This window comes from Tachyglossus aculeatus, chromosome 19 (assembly GCF_015852505.1).
Source record: "Tachyglossus aculeatus isolate mTacAcu1 chromosome 19, mTacAcu1.pri, whole genome shotgun sequence".
NCBI lineage: Eukaryota > Metazoa > Chordata > Mammalia > Monotremata > Tachyglossidae > Tachyglossus > Tachyglossus aculeatus.
Window position 1 is genome coordinate 10,988,621 of NC_052084.1, and position 16,657 is coordinate 11,005,277.

General features: G+C 38.5%; 1 protein-coding gene across 1 annotated transcript in view; it reads left to right on the top strand.

The window, feature by feature from the left end:
* The window catches only part of USH2A (usherin), a 443,094-nt gene that overhangs the window by 88,347 nt on the left and 338,090 nt on the right, over positions 1-16,657 (top strand). The window contains exons 13-15 of the mRNA XM_038760847.1: positions 1,484-1,679; positions 4,758-5,399; positions 14,420-14,603. Coding sequence (XP_038616775.1) covers positions 1,484-1,679; positions 4,758-5,399; positions 14,420-14,603 — 1,022 coding nt within the window. The remainder of the gene's footprint in view (positions 1-1,483; positions 1,680-4,757; positions 5,400-14,419; positions 14,604-16,657) is intronic.

A 16,657-nucleotide genomic window follows, 5' to 3' on the forward strand; every position in this document is an offset into this window, starting at 1 on the left:
AAGCACTGTTCTAAGCGCTGGGCACTCTTTTAAGCACTGAGCAGCGTAGCTTAGTGGAAAGAGCATGGTATTGGTAGGTAGAGGACCTGGGTTCTAATCTGGATTCTGCCACTTGTCTGTTATGTGACCTTGGGTAAGTCCCTTCTCTGTGCTTCGGGTTCCTCATCTATAAAAATGGGAACTGAGACTGTAAGTCCCATGTGGAATGTGGACTCTGTCAATCTGAATTATTTTGTATCTACCCCAGCACTTAATACAACTCCTGGCATAAAGTAAGTGCCTAAATATCATTAAAATAAAAAAAATCCCAAAACAACAGCAACAAAAAAGCCTTGAGCTATCATTACTAGATTTTCTTTATTTTTAGGAAGGTATTTTCCTTCCTAAATTGACATTATTTTATGTCCTAGGAAAGATTAGAAGATAATTCAGATAGAAGCAGTAAAATATTATCCAAGCTGTGTTTCTGGGTTTTGCTTTAGTCAATATTTGGAAACTGGTTATGGGTTGAGTTGATATTTGGAGGTAGCTCTCATGCTGAATCATGATACAAATATAGTTTACAGCATTCTTTGTAAAGTGCTGCTAACTAATGAATTAAACTCAGTTAGGACAAAATCCCAGGAGACAGTCTAAATGAGGGAGGACAGACATATGGAACAGATAGAAGGTATTAACACCAAGAAAACTAGTTGAAATCCAGAAAATAAATTTTAAAAGTTGAACTGTGTATAAGTAGATCAGGTGACAGTCTTTTGGCACTTCACCCCATTAGGTAATAACTGACCCATTTGAGAACTGGCCAGGATCCCCCTTGGAATTGTAAATGGTTGGGAAGTAGGCCTCTGTATCCGTTGGCATTGACCCCTCCCCAGCAAGGACAGGGAGGCAGGGAGAGGGGTACCCAAGTGGATTGCCCGCTCTCCCTTCCCGCAAGGACCATGGAAACCCAATATATCAGGAGTTCCAGGCTATCATTTCCAAACTTCTGCCTACCTTTTACTGCATTGCTTTTCTTCACCCTGAATTGATTTCGTCTCTAGACTGTAAGCTAACTGTGGGCAGGGAACATGTCTACCAATTCTGTTATACTGTAATCTCCCAAATACTTAGCACAGTGCTCCACACACAGTAAGTGTTCAATAAATAGGATTGATTGATTCCATCAAACTGGGAACTGGGCCACCTGTGCAGTACCTTCTATCTCTATGATTGTTTTTATTATTTTGATGGCTTTATATTTTTATATGGTGCTTAATCTTCCCACATATATTTTGTTCTGTGCATTCTGAGCTTCATCTCTGCAATTCATTTTATTCTGTTCTTCCCATTTATTCTCTCTCTAATCCTTCTCTTCTGGTTCTAGTCAGAATATCTCATGGTCTTTTTGTCTGTTTTCCCCCATCTCTGTCTTGTTCCTAATAAGTGTATCATCTAAAAATAGATATGTTCATCATTTGACAAAATTTTGAATCTTTCCTAGATTGGAGGCCAGTGTAATTGTAAGAGACATGTGTCTGGGAGGAAGTGCAATCACTGCCAGGATGGATTTTACAATCTACAACAGTCGGATCCTGATGGTTGCAGTCCCTGTAAATGTAATATCTCTGGAACAGTCAATGGAGATATTACCTGTCACCAAAATTCAGGCCAGTGCAAGTGCAAAGCAAATGTTATTGGTATGTGTAATGCAAGAGTTTACAGGCTTATATCTATTATCATCTGCAATGAAATACTCTATCTGAATTCCTAACCAAAAAGTAAATTTCTTTGCTCCAGGCAGGTCAAAAAAAAAAGAATGAAATTAACTGTCTAAAAATGATTAAATTAATAATTCTATCAAACTCGAGTTTGAAGCTTAGTTTAATCAAACCTTTAGAAGTTCCTTTATTCTGTAGATATATTTAACTTGCACAGTTCCATTCTAAGTCATGGAAAAATATGATTGGCTTACTGCACAGATGTTTCATGAAGAAAATTAGCACTTTTTCAAAATATTTTACACTTAATGACTTCTAAGCACATCACTTCCATGCTAGTTTTCTTAATAGACCAAAATAAATGGATTAAAAAAATTCTCTGCTTACAGGGTCCTTTGTGATAAATCTTTCCATTTTTTTCTATTATATTTCTTTGAACTGTTCCTATGAAATGCAAAATAAGTCAACATAATTCCACAGATCATGTGCACTGCTAGGGTTAGTTATCAAGGGCCACATAATTTTAATTTTATAACTCAGTGCCAAGCTGATTATAACAAACGGCGGCCTTCTGTGTTATTTATCATTTTTTCACAAGACGTGTTTTTTTGTTTGTTACTCCCACAGGTATTTTTTTCAGAAATTAGATTTGATTATAGCAATTTGTTATTTCTAGCATATTCGAGGGGAACCACAGCCCCATAAGGACAAAATTTATCAAGTGCCCAAAATGCTCTATGTACATAATACACTTTGAAATATTGATGTATGGGAATATTATGCAAAGAGAGTTTCCTGATAAAGTGAGCCCTGCATTGTAACTGTACATGTCTTGGTCTGTTACTGGCAGTTTTAAAAAGACCTTTACCACTTTATTATCAGTCAGACAGTAGTAATCAGTGTTTTTTAAATCTGACCTGATCAGTGTGATGATAAAATGCTATATGATAACAAAACATGTCCCTGACTGCTCAAAACAGTGTTTACAGTTAAGAAATTTAAATGCTATTTTCTTCCATGGTGTGTATTTAAACAATTTTTTAATATACTATCAGGTTACATAAAATCCATGTTTACTATCCATGATATTGAAATCAATTTTGAAAGTATTTCATTCCCATGGATTCCACAAGGGGATCATTCTTTGTTCAAGAGGGTAGACTGAAATTTTTTAAGTCAAGCGTGAAAGTCAGATTTAAAAAAAAAAAGTCTGCCGAAATTAAGCACTTAGTTCTACAAATAGTGGAATCTTATCTTCTTAAATTAAAATCTAGGGAATTTGATGTGACTATCCTACAGTCTTTTCTTATTTTGACCCTGTCTCTGACCACTCTGAATTTATAAGTTGACTAGCTGAATTGATTTTCCTGGGAAGCCATACTTAAGAGATTTGAGAGGATGAAATTCTTTGTATTTGCGGGTGATTAGCGAAGTAGCCAATCAACACCGCTTAGAAGTAGTGCGCTAGTTGAAAGAGAAACCCACTTAATATAACATGTATAGACTTCATGTGTCCCGATTAGCTAGTAGACTCAGCCAATGGCCAGTTTTTTAGCTACTTAAAAAAGTTAGGAAAAATGCAACTCTGCATTGCAATGTTATGAAAAGTGAGCTGTTAGAGTTAACACAACTGTTAAATCTAACTAATGATTCTATCACCAGTAAAATACATTAGCACCAATAATTTTAGTAAAGTAGGTCATTTATCTAGAATAAAAAGGTAGAAGAATGTGAATTAAATGCCAAGTGTGCTAACTCCCCTGTACTTGTTAACATGGAATGTGATGCCCTGTAGGCCTTCCTCAGTATCGTTAGGAATAGATTACCTGTCAGGAATATGTATGGCATATTCAAATAAGCACTGCGCATATTTTTAAAACTGATATGATATGAATCCATGTAGACCAATTTTAATAGTTCAAAATGAGTCATAATTCTTGTTAACAATACAGTTATTTTTAAAATTTGCAGCAATAGTGGTCCTTTTTTATTTTCCCTCTTGAAATTAAATGATATGCCTTAGGTGAGTCATTCATCACTGTTAAAGGAATTTGCCTTCCGTTGGAGTTCTGGAATTTTTATCCATATATATAAAATGCAATATATGAGCTGTTTTTCTGCATCTGAGTTTCCAATTGCAGTTTTAGATGTTACTTTAGGCTTTTTAATAACTCTGAAAATGTTTTCAGTTGATGCAGCCAAGAGTCATGATTGCCCATTTTGGGGGGGAAATCTTTTACATCTGAGTTTGTATTTCTCACATTATGTACTATTATTACTCTGCCTTAAATTACACATTTTGAGGGTGAAACTCAGCCAGTAGCAAAGGTTGAAGTTCAGACAATGAAGAACTACTTTCTGCTTTAAAAAATGTGTAATTTGCATATTCTCAGTCATGGCTTATCAAACAAAGGACAACATTTGGTGTCTACATAGGTTGATTCTGAATCACACTGTTTAACAAATAACACAATTTTCTCTTGGGGTATGAAAATCACCATTTATGTCAGGTAGGAAGTAAAAGATGAATTAGCATGCAAGTTAATATTAAAAGGACTACACAAGTAAAATTTATTCATTGTACAGTAATTAGCCTAATTTGTGATATCCAGTGAAAAAGTATTGTGTTGCTGTTGTGAAAATCAGTTACTAACCCAATGCATATTCAGCCACCATTTTAGCGGAGATAAAAGATACCTGGGGAAATAATCCATGTTCTTTATTCCATATTCATGGAATAATCCATGTTCTTCATAATCCATATTCTTTATTTTTAAAAATGCATTAGAAAATGATCAAGTAAAGCTCCAAATAGACATGAAAAAAACCCTTTGTGAGGTTCTGGTTAACTAACGAAAATGATTATAGCACTTTTCAAACAAAACAATATACGAAGGTTAACTAATATTACCACTGAATATTTGTGATGAGCTCATTTGTCTCTCTGGAGTTGATAGTGAGGTGCTCTTCATTTCTCTGCTTGTGATTTGATCTGCCGCTATATAAAGATTTATTATTAAATGTTTTTTTTCTTGTTAATTGTATTTCAATTTCCAGGGCTTAAGTGTAATCATTGCAACTTTGGATTTAAAGTCCTCAGGAGTTTTAATGAAGAAGGATGTGTGTCATGTCAGTGTCACATCCATGGCTCAGCGAACCCCTTCTGCAATCCTCATTCTGGACAGTGTAAATGTAGAAAAGACACCCAAGGACTACAGTGTGACAGCTGTATAGAAAATTTCTACGGGCTGGATGGAGATGGCTGCAAGGCTTGTGAGTGTGACGTGGATGGCTCTCTTCCTGGAACCATTTGCAATGCTGAGACAGGTCAGTGCACCTGTAAACCCAACTTTGGAGGAAGGCGATGCAGTGATTGCTTGGATGGATACCATCGCCTCCAGCAAAACTCTTCCTCATGGTGCCAGCCATGTGACTGTGATAAGGCTGGGACAGTAAATGGCTCTTTCGTGTGTGATAAATCAACAGGACAGTGTCCCTGCAAAACTGGCTCCACTGGCCTTCACTGCAGTCAGTGTGCCCCTCACTGGTACAATCTGACCCTGAACAATCCTTTTGGCTGCCAGACCTGTGAGTGTGATTCCTTGGGGACCTTAGCTGGAACAGTGTGTGACCAGATGAGTGGGCAGTGCCCGTGTTTGCCTACTCGGCAAGGAAGAAGGTGTAATCAGTGCAAATCTGGTAAGGAATTCTGTTCTTGTGTTGGTTTCAGTGGGAAGTTACAATAATATCTGTTCTTTCATGTTGTGCTCTCAAACCGATTTTGCTTTCTTTGGCTAGAAAACTCCTGGAAATAGGCTACCGTCTATAAACTAAATTCTAACTCCCTTGCTTGAAGCAAAGACTTAGGAAGTTGTGACTTGCAGGGGACTCGTGGTGTACTTGTCATGGCTGGAGTGAACCTCACTTTGCGAAGGAGGAGGAAAATATGTAGCTGATTTTCTTCTCTGTTTCCAATGATCAGATTAGCAGCTGGTTAAGGAATGAACCAATTTTTTCACCTTTCTTCACCTTCAGGTTATTGCTTCTAGTACTTTAGATCTTCACAGTTTGCTCATAATGAAAATGCCAGTTGAGTGCTCTTCCCTGGTCTCTCTTCCCTGACTTCATCAAACAGAAGTTGCAGGAAGGCGGCACCTTCCAATTTAAGTCTCTTTCAAAGGAAATGTGATGTGTCTTAGAAGAAAGAGAACTACAAGTGAGGAGACTTTTTTTTTTTTAATGGCATTTAAGTGCTTACTATGTGCCAGGCCCTGGGAACTAAGTTCTGGGGTAGTTACAAGTTAATTGGTTTGTTTTTGTTTTTGATTTAGTTGCTTTGATATTTATTACGTGCTTACTATGTGCCAGCTAATATAGGCTAATCAGTTTGAACACAGTCTATGTCCCACGAGGGATCTTAATTGCCACTTTACAGTTGAGGCAACTGTGGCACAGAGAAGTTAAGTGATTTGTCCAAGATCACACAGCAGACCTGGAATTAGAACCTGGATTCTCTGATACTTAGGCACGTGCTCTTTCCACTAGGCCACACTGCTCTCCAGAGCTGGATTTATATCCCACCTCTGCCACCTGCTATGTGACCATGGCAAAATCAATTAACACTTCTAAGCCTCAGTTTTAGATGGATAAGATGCCTATTTTCTATCTGTGCTAGATGGTGAGCCCCAAATTGAACAGGGATTGAGTCTGATCTTATTATCTGCTATCTACTTCATTTTTTTTAGCCCACATTGTATAGTTTAAGAGCTATCAAAGAGCTATTGATGATTATTAGGAGGAATTAAAATCCTAAATGGTCAGTTTTTTCCTTGAAATTATTTTATGCTATTATTTGAGGTAGTGCTCCTATATTTTGAAGACCAAATAAATTCAGCCTCATGGGTTTATATGGGTCAAAGAGAAGGGGAAGAGAAAGACTGGGAGAAGGGTGAATGGTGGGGAAAGAGCAGAAGCTGGGAATATCAGAAAGGGGAAAGCTTTGTGAAGTTTAATATAAGGTTTGGTGAATTGATAGATCAACTTTGAAGAATTTCAGAAAACACGTTAAATTTATTTGGCTGGACTGGGGTATTTTGAACATTCTACCTCTGCTACCCTTCCCTTTCCTCTTCCCAACCCTTCCATTCCCTTCCCTTTCCTCTTCCCAACCCTCCCTAAGTCCTGATTTTCTTGGAAAGTTTTGTCAGCCTAGTCAAGAGGAACAAGCTCTGCTCTTTTTCCTCTTTGTTTCCTCTGGATTGTTTTGGCCCAGGAGTTGTGCTATGGGTTTTGTTTTGAGAGATTTGTTCCAGTAAAGGCAATGTTGTGGAAAACTCTTCTACTGTCGAAGACATCTTCTGTGATTCCGAATATAAAGTTTGACTCAATTAGTCCTTTCCTCACACCGATTCCATTATTTTCTTTAAAAAATTATTAAGGAAGAAGGTGCGTATAATGAAACCTCATGTATTATTAACCTAACCTTACTACAATTGTACAAGGAAAAGGCTTGGTTCAACTAAAATTTATAGGCAATTTGTTAAAGCAGCAGTGCACATTAGAAGGTACATTAGAGTCATGTTGGTTTTAATATGCCATTCAATAATTTGAACAGAGGTTAAAAATGCTGCTTAACCTTCATTAAGTATTTTTTGAATTTTTTCATTTGAAATTATTTGGGGGAGTGTGTACATACACCTACACACATACACGTGCACTAATGTGCAGGATTGCCTTTTTCTTGGTTCCTTTCTCCTGGACTATGTGACCTAGCCTGCATCCAGCAGCAGACACTGTCTGTCTGGCAGAGGCCAGGCTGGGAGAGGTGGAAAAGTGAGAGCAAAGCATCCTGAGCCATTGACCCACCCTCTCCCTTTCATCCTGCAAGCAAAAGCTCCATGATCCTCTGAGAAAAGAAAGGCTAATTGATATAATATGAAGAGCTCACGTGACAAATCTAAACTGTGGGAACGCTTTCTCAGTTGAGCCTTTCTTTCAAAGGCATTGGTGCCTTATTTCACTAACAGAGTGATAACAGGCAGGCAATACTGTTTATGTCAAGCATGGAATTTATAAACCAGAATTGGGTAGGGTGATGTACTCTTAGAATTAGGCCCATGTGAGTTGGAAAGCAAATTTCCTCTGCAGAGCAGGGCTCAGTACAGTGCTCTGCATGCAGTAAGCACTCAATAAATACAACTGACTGAGGACCCCGAGGTCAAAATCTGAAAATGTCCTATCCTATTCTGAGCCTCTTAATCAGAATCAGTTCCCCCTGTTAACTGTGGGCCAGCCTTAGAAAAAGAGCATAAGAGGGGTTGAAGGAGAAAGAGCAGCAGCATTGCCCCAGAAATTTTCACCTCTCCCTAGTATTTGGTGATCTCTGGATCATTTTTACCCAACTCCCTGTAATTCTTCTAGTGGATGTTGTGTGGAAAGCTGTCAACAAAGGCCACCTAGAACCTATAGGAGGACTACTGAAAGGTAGTCTGGTTACAGAATAGCGCAATAGTGTAAGAGTATGAAAGGGTTTTAACATTTTTAATTTTTGTTCGAGTTTGGGGATGTGGGGATGTCTAAGATCCATTCTTAATTTGTGCAAGGCCTTGCTAGATTTAGCTATGCACATCTTGAATTGGTGGCTCATGTACATGGGAATGCTGGGGTTGCCGTTTCAGTGGAGAAAGTAAAAACAAAGTGTTCTTGGCATAGTTCTATGCATGTTACTGAATCCATGTAAGAAACTCAGACAGCGGCAACTCAACATTTCCTTCCACTCAAAGATCACTTGGCTGCAGAGAAGTCCCATTGAGGCTCTTTCACACCCTTGTTGACACCAAATTAATCCTTTGTGCTCTGGTCTGGAGGGGTGGGGTCGGAGGGCAGGGGCCAATGCTTGATTGGTGCTCCAGTTTGGCGGGGTTCAACTAATGGAATTGGCAGTTCATAGCCCCGGCACCTCTTTCATTATAGATTAAACACTGTGGGAAATCTCAAGATTCTTCAATTAAACGTTTCTCCAATTTTAAGGGTTCTGGGAAGACTATCTGAGGGATGGAATGGAAGTTTTAAATAGTATCAATATTTATTGAATTTTTTAAAAAATGCAACTTAAGTACAGTAACATATAAATTATTGCTAACTTTTTACCGTAAGGTCAATGTAGTGAAGTGTTTTCAGAGTAAACATTTTCTCTTATAACTCTGACAAAATATGTGGTGTTCATTCTGCATGCTTGAATTTCTCAAATAGGACTGGTCTAATTCTTAATTAGGCAAAAAGCTGCATGGCCTAGTGGAAGGACCTTAGGTCTGGGTTCTATTTGTGACTCTCACTTGCCTGCTGTGTGACCATGGGCAAGTCATTTAACTTCTCTATGCCTCACTAATCTGTAAAATGGGAATTAAATAACTGTTCTCCCTCCACCTTAGACAGCCCCACGTGGGATAAAGACTGTATCTTATCTGCATATATTGGATACCCTAGTGCTTAATATGGTGCTCAGTAAATAGTGTAATTTAATAAATAACACAGTTATTAATATTATTAGGTGGTATAATCAAATTTTGAAAAGAAGTCTTTCAACTTCTAAGATGGCCTTACGTTAGGCCGCTGGGAACAAAGCTTGGTAACAATATTATAACAACCCTATTAGAATAAAGAATCAGTTTACAAGTTCCAACATACTACACTGTGAAAGGTGATCCCTTCATGATGCTATTTACTAGTCAGAAGGGAACTAGTGGCATGACTGGTGTATACCACAAGGTTGTGTTAATGAAAACAACTCCGCGTGACCTAGTGGAAAGAGCATGGGTTTGGGAGTCAGAGGACCTGGGTTCTAATCCTAGCTCCACCACTTGTCTGCTGTGTGTGACCTTGGGCAATCTCTTTACCTTCTCTGTGCCTCAATTATGGCATCTTTAGAATGGGTATTAAGACTGTGAGCCTGTATGTGGGACAGAGACTGTGTCCAACCCTATTATCTTGTATCTATTACGTGCCTGGTTCAGAGTATGCGCTTAACAAATACCATTAAAAACAACAATAACAAAAAAAAACCCACTTAGGTTAAAAGGCAACGTGTCAAAACATGCAGTATTCTAACAATGTCTAGCATCCCCTCATGATCCTGTTAGTGATAATTATGGCATTTATTAAGCATTTATCATGTGCCAAAGAACTGTGCCATGCATTGGTGACTGTGAGCCCACTTTTTGACTGTGAGCCCACTGTTGGGTAGGGACTGTCTCTATATGTTGCCAACTTGTACTTCCCAAGTGCTTAGTACAGTGCTCTGCACATAGTAAGCGCTCAATAAATGCGATTGGTATAGGAACAAGATACTCAGATGGTACACAGATCTTGGCTACATGTATCACTGGTGGTGTCTCTGTTGTATAGGTGAGGAAACTGAGGCTGAGAGAGGTTAAATGGCTTTCCCAAGAAAGCAAGTAACAGAGCTGGGCTTAGAAACCAGATCATCTAACTTCTATCCCCATCCTGCGCCTTTTTGTTGCCCTGCAAAAGACATTCTCATAGGATCTAGCACCATAAAATTAAATCAAATAAAAGAACTAAAAGACAAGGGTTGGATTCCAGGGATGAAGAGATGCTGTGTTTTTCAGATCACCAAATCAGGGTTGAAATGTGAATTATAATAATAATATGGTATTATGCAATTGATATGTTCCAAGTAGTGCCTTAAGTGCTGAGGTAGTTGAGTGCGATCAGTTTCTGTTCCACATGAGGCTCAGAGTCTGAGGGAGTGAGAACAGGTATTGAAACTTCATTTTACAGATGAGGAAACTGAGGCACAGAGCCATTAAGTGACTTTTCCAAGGTCACACAGCAGGCAAGTGGCAGTTCTGAGATTCAAACCCAGGTCCTTTTACTTGCAGACTCGTGATTTTTTTTCCACTAGGCCACACTGCTCCATCTTCATCACAGTCAAGGAGGGAATCCTGCAGACCCAGCACTGCATAACCATTTCCTTATTGAAAGTAGAGAACCCAACACCAAGTGATGCCCCAGTAGTCATTCCAACACTGAAAGCAATCGCAAAACAGTCAGAGCCATGAAAAATGGTGAAGCACTTAGAACTGCTAGTGTATTTGCTGAGGTCTAAAGCATGGAGAGGATATACTGCTTAACCCTGCAAATCTTTGTTCATTTTAATTAAAGGAGGTTGCCTTAACATTGCAATACTTGCCAACAGGTCGCTGTGATAAGAGTTCATTTAGTCATTTGTATCATTTGTAAATGCCACAAAGAAGCACTTACCATGCAGAAATTGTTTGTGAAAAATAAAAGCTTAAAAAAACTTTAGAAGTTCAATTTTTACCCAAATTAAAAAGGAATAGAACCCAATAATTAGTCCAATGATACTTTTTTGAACCAGAAAAGAGTGTATCTTACATATGAGTGTTTAACTGACATTCTAAGTGCTTAGTACAGTGCTCTGCGTACAGTAAGTGCTCAATAAATACGATTGAATGAATAACCCTTTCTCTGAGTGAGGCCTAGGGGTTAAAACCTGTGTTCCTACTCCCAACTAAGCCTTGCCTCAGCTGAGTTATTCTTGGCGCTCAATAGTATAATTGCTATGAAATAGACTTGGTTAGTTGTACACAGGATAGGTCTTATGCTGAGCATCCATGGAACATTAATCCATCAGTGTATTTACTGAGTGCTTATTTTGTGCAGAGAGCTCTAAGTGTTCAAAGCCCTACTGAGAGCTCACCTCCTCCAGGAGGCCTTCCCAGACTGAGCCCCCTCCTTCCTCTCCCCCTCCCCATCCCCCTGCCCTACCTCCTTCCCCCCCCCACCCTACCTCCTTCCCCTTCCCACAGCACCTGTATATATGTTTGTGCAGATTTATTACTCTGTACAGATTTATTATTTATTTATGTATTTTACTTGTACATATTTACTATTCTATTTTATTTTGTTAATGTGTTTTGTTTTCTTGTCTGCCTCCCCCTTCTAGACTGTGAGCCTGTTGTTGGGTCGGGACCGTCTCTGTATGTTGCCAACCTGTACTTCCCAAGAGCTTAGTACAGTGCTTTGAATGAATGAATGAATGTTTGGGAGAGTAAAATGTAACAGAGTTTGTAGGCATGTTCCTTTGCCTATATGGAGCTTACAGTTTAAAGAAATTCTGTAGGGAGCCTCACTGATCATGTGTAATAATTCACTTTTTACTGTAGCATAATTTGTTTTTAGAATGATATACCAGCCATATCACTTTGTGACACCACATTTGTGATGTTGTTAGCTGCTATCCTGTATCTGAGGGTACCTCATTGCCCCTTTAAAAAATCACCTCAGTGAGGGCCAGGGTCCAAACCTGTGCTAACGTTAGTTAGAGCAGTAGTAAACTAACATTCTGTCCTTGCTGTTTGGTTTTGCTTCACAGTGCAACATGGCACAATATAATAAAGCCTATGAAATGACCACACTTAAGAATGCAGTTCAGGGCCAATCATTATGAAATGGAATTTCAAAAAAGGTAATTAAGATGATTCAGAGACCAGGGAGATGTGCGTCTGAAGTGAAACCGATAGGATTGGTATGAAATTGAGGCAAAAGAAGGAAATTAAGGTTAGTGATTATTAAACTGAACAAAGATTTGCATGGTTTTATTGAGAAGAGGGGGTTCAGTTTTTCTGTGGTTCAGTGTCATAAAAGAGGAGGTAATGATCTAGAATTAGGTACATTCAGGTAAAAATATGAGGTAGCAGTTGAATAGTAGATGATTGAGTCACTCTAATTAGAACTGCTTAAAAAAAGGACAGTTAAAATTCTAGTAGGACTAAACTTGAAAATTATTCTATTGGATCCAGTAAATGCCTGAGAGGGGTTTGATTTTATGTTTTTACCTGTCAAATTACAGCATACCTGTACTTGGCTTTCAAGGAGTTATTCCCACTTGCACTCCCTCCTACCCCTCAACTTTCATACTGCCATCATCTCCTGCTTTTTCCAGTCTCTATCTCAGAAATTCCATGTTGCCTGGTCAATTTTTTGACCAGTCACTTCCTGCCTACATCACTCCCTCTTCCACCTAGCAATCTTTAAGTCTAGCTGCTACTTTCTGCTGCCAAATACAGTTCATCTTCTCTCTTCATATTTGACTCAAATTTTAAAACTTCTGGAAAGCCATTCTTGACTTAAACCTGGACTCTCACTCCACCTTTCCTAATCCCCTTTCAATATTCAAGTGACTTATTTTTATGTGATTTAATTTTTTGAAGCAACATTTTACCAAGGGCTACCCAGTTTATGAATTATCCCCACTTTCCGTCTTGATGATCATCATTTTACCATTTTGTGATCATAAGCAAACTGAATCATATAGAGTGATTAAGACAAATTGAAAGATTTACTTGGGGAGAAAGAGGTAAATTTCAATTAATCAGACATTTTCTTTCACAACAGCCAGGCATACTAATTGACTGACTCATCGGTAAATCTAATTGTTGAGCACCTGCTGCGTGTAGAACACCTTTCTAAACATTTGGGGGAATAATGATAATAATGATGTTTGTTCAGCACTTACTACTAATAATAATGATGGCATTTATTAAGCACTTACTGTGCAAAGTGCAAAACACTGTTCTGAATGCTGGGGAGGTTACAAGGTGATCAGGTTGTCCCATGGGGGGTTCACAGTCTTAATCCCCATTTTGCCAATGAGGGAACTGAGGCACAGAGAAGTTGTGACTTGCCCAAAGTCACACAGCTGACAATTGGCAGAGCTGGGATTTGAAACCATGACCTCTAACTCCAAAGCCCATGCTCTTTCCACTGAGCCACGCTTCCTCTTGTGCCAACTATGTGCCAACCACTGTTCTAATCACTGGAGTAGATAAAGGGTAAGCAGTTTGTCCCACGTGGGGCTCACAGTTTTAATCCCCATTATGCAATTGAGGTAACTGAGGCACAGAGAAGTTAAGTGGCTTGCCAAGGTCACACAGCAAACAAGTGGTGGGGCTGGGATTAGAACCCACACTCTCTGACTTCCAAGTCTGTGCTATTTCCGCTAAGCCACGCTGCAATCCAGGTTAAAAAACAGAATCTTTCCCCTTAAAGAGCTTGCAGTTAAGGGGGAAAGACAGACATAAAATTATCTAATGATGAGAAAAAAGAGAATAGAAGCATGAATGCATAAATGCTTAAGTAGTAGAGCAAGGGAATCAATCTGTACATAGCTTGATTGAGTACATAAGTGCTGAGGTGGTAACTGGGAAGAAGAAAACTAATCAGGGAATGTCTTCTGGAGGAGGTGGGATTTTAGGAAGGCTTTTTATGATATTTGTTAAGCATTTACTCAATATCAAACGCTGTTCTAAACACTGGGGTAGATACAAGTCTATCAGGTTGGACATAATCCTTGTCCTGCTTGGGGCTCAAAGGTCTAAGTAGGAGGAGGGAGAACAGTAGAACTGAGGCACAGAGAAATTGAGTGTCTTGCCCAAGTTCAGACAGCAAGCATTTAATAGAGCCAGGAAAGAACCTAGGACACCTAGAACCTAGGACCCAGGCCAGGGCTTTTTTCCACTAGGCTGTATTGCTTCTCTGAAGACTGCAGAGCTTTGCTTATAATTCTGGTATCAATTGTGATGCAAAACTTAAAAGTTGAGTCATGTGCCTTTGTTATTTTTCATAAACAAAGAGCCTTTGTTTATTCAAGGAAAAATCTGTATCCTTAATTGTAGGTTTCTACATTTCATCACACAACACCACTGGCTGCTTGCCCTGTTCATGCCACCCAACTGGTTCAGTTCATGGGGTCTGCAACAGCCGAACTAGTCAGTGTATTTGCAGAGATGCTTCAGTAAGTGGATGGAAATGCGACCAATGCAAGGACCATTATTTTGGATTTGATTCTCTTGCTGGGAGGTAAGCATCTTTTACTTCTGCTTTGAAAGCCCTTAGGCACTCCTGATAATTCTCTGGGTGAAACAGTATCATTTGTTCCTAAGTGCTGTAGTAGCTCATGCAGTTTCAAAAATGCCTCACTTCCAAGTTATGCACTGAGATAATTTGACTCAAATGGTGTAATAGAGATTATGATAATGATTTTTAAAATGCCTTCAAACCAATTTTATGCACAGTTCCTGTTTCCAATACATAGAAACTTGGCACCCAATGATTACCATGTTTAGAACATGAGTAGCTTCATGGTCTTTCAAGTCTCATAAGTCAGAGTGGCTCAAATATACTCTGATGCATTTGCCTGTAATAATAATAATATTGCACTGAATTTGTATAGTGCTCTTATTTCCCAAAGAACTTCAATAACAATTACCTCATTTTACCCATAGAACATCCCTTTGAATTAGGATAGGCAGGTGGCTTTATCCTAAAATCAATCAGTTGTATTTATTGAGTGCTTACTGTGTGCAGAGCACTGTACTAAGGGCTTGGGAGAATACAGTAGAATGATAAACAGACACAAAAGGCCAGTGGAAAAATCAGACCTAAAGCTCAGCTCTCCTGACTTCCAAATCTGTGCTTTTCCATTAGACTGCACTGCCTCTTGTAAATTGAAAAAAAAAATAAGTTTGCTGAATTCCTTGGGAAAATATGTTCTTAAAAGGATTACATATTATCATTTATTTTCTTGCATAAGTTCTGACATGGTATTTGGAGTGATTTAGGGAGTACTTAATGTTCATAACCAAAATAGCAGAGACCAGTGAATTTTGAAGTGGCACCTGCAATTTTGTGGAGAAAACAAATGGTATGATTCCTGAATCCCTAGAGCTTTATTCTGTTGTGAGGATTCTTAACCCTCTAGGCACAGCGTACTATTGTTCGGTCTATTCTTTCTCTTAAGTGGTATCCTATTCATATTTCCTCTGTAAATTTCAAAACTCCGTCTAATTTTAAAATGTCCAATTATAATGCTTTATGTTTTGAAATCTTCCTGATGTGCAGATTATAGGATTTCAGGATTCTAAAAAAAGCAAGATGCATTTTGAAGCTACAGAGGTTTGTGAATGACAGGAATAATAAAACCTCCTTAAGTGACTTAAAAACACATTCATCTGTTGTAAAACAGCTATATATTTCTGAATGCACCAATTCTTGGTGGTTATTTTTTCTATTGCAGGTTCCAACTTTGGAACATTGGTCATTAGATAAGAAATTCTGTATCAGAGAAAGGTAGAGAGGTCCTTAGGAAGTGAATGCTTGCAAACATAGTAGGGGTAATATTCTGAATTCACTTCCTAATGTGTCTAAGGTAGGTTAAAAATGACATTTTTGTTCAACTAGGAATTCATTTTATGTCACCTAAAGGTGTGTGTATTTAGTTTTCTGTTGCCTAGAGTATAATCAGAGCTTTATGACTTGTTCCATACACTCTCCACAGGACCAGTAAGGCATGTATGTTCATGAAGAAGTCATAAGATATTTCTTTCAAGTAGCTTACTTATGGTAAACAATTAATGTTGGTTGAACCAAGAAATTTCACCTGCAGCCCAAGTATCTATAGCTAATATTCATTCATTCATTCAATCGTATTTATTGAGTGCTTACTGTGTGCAGAGCACTGTACTAAGCGCTTGGGAAGTACAAGTTGGCAACAATATAACCAATATAACCAAGGGCCAATTAATGAAGTGAGTTGAGTTTTTCCATCAGATTTCCTACTGAAACAATCAGATCATCATTTGAAGTCCCTGTACTGATAGACTGGAAAAATATTAGGAGAACCAGGGAAGCAATTGTCTCTGGCTTTGTGCAGAGTCATCCTTCAGAAAGATGTGCATCTGGATCAAGGAACAAATGACCCTGTGGTAGTGGGAGAATTGATGTGAGGGAGACTAAGGATGAGCAAATAAACCAAAAAATTAATAATTTGATAATGATCTTTGGTATCAATGTCTAATATAATGATAATAATGATGATAGTATTTGTTAAACGCTTACTATGTGCCAAGCTCTGT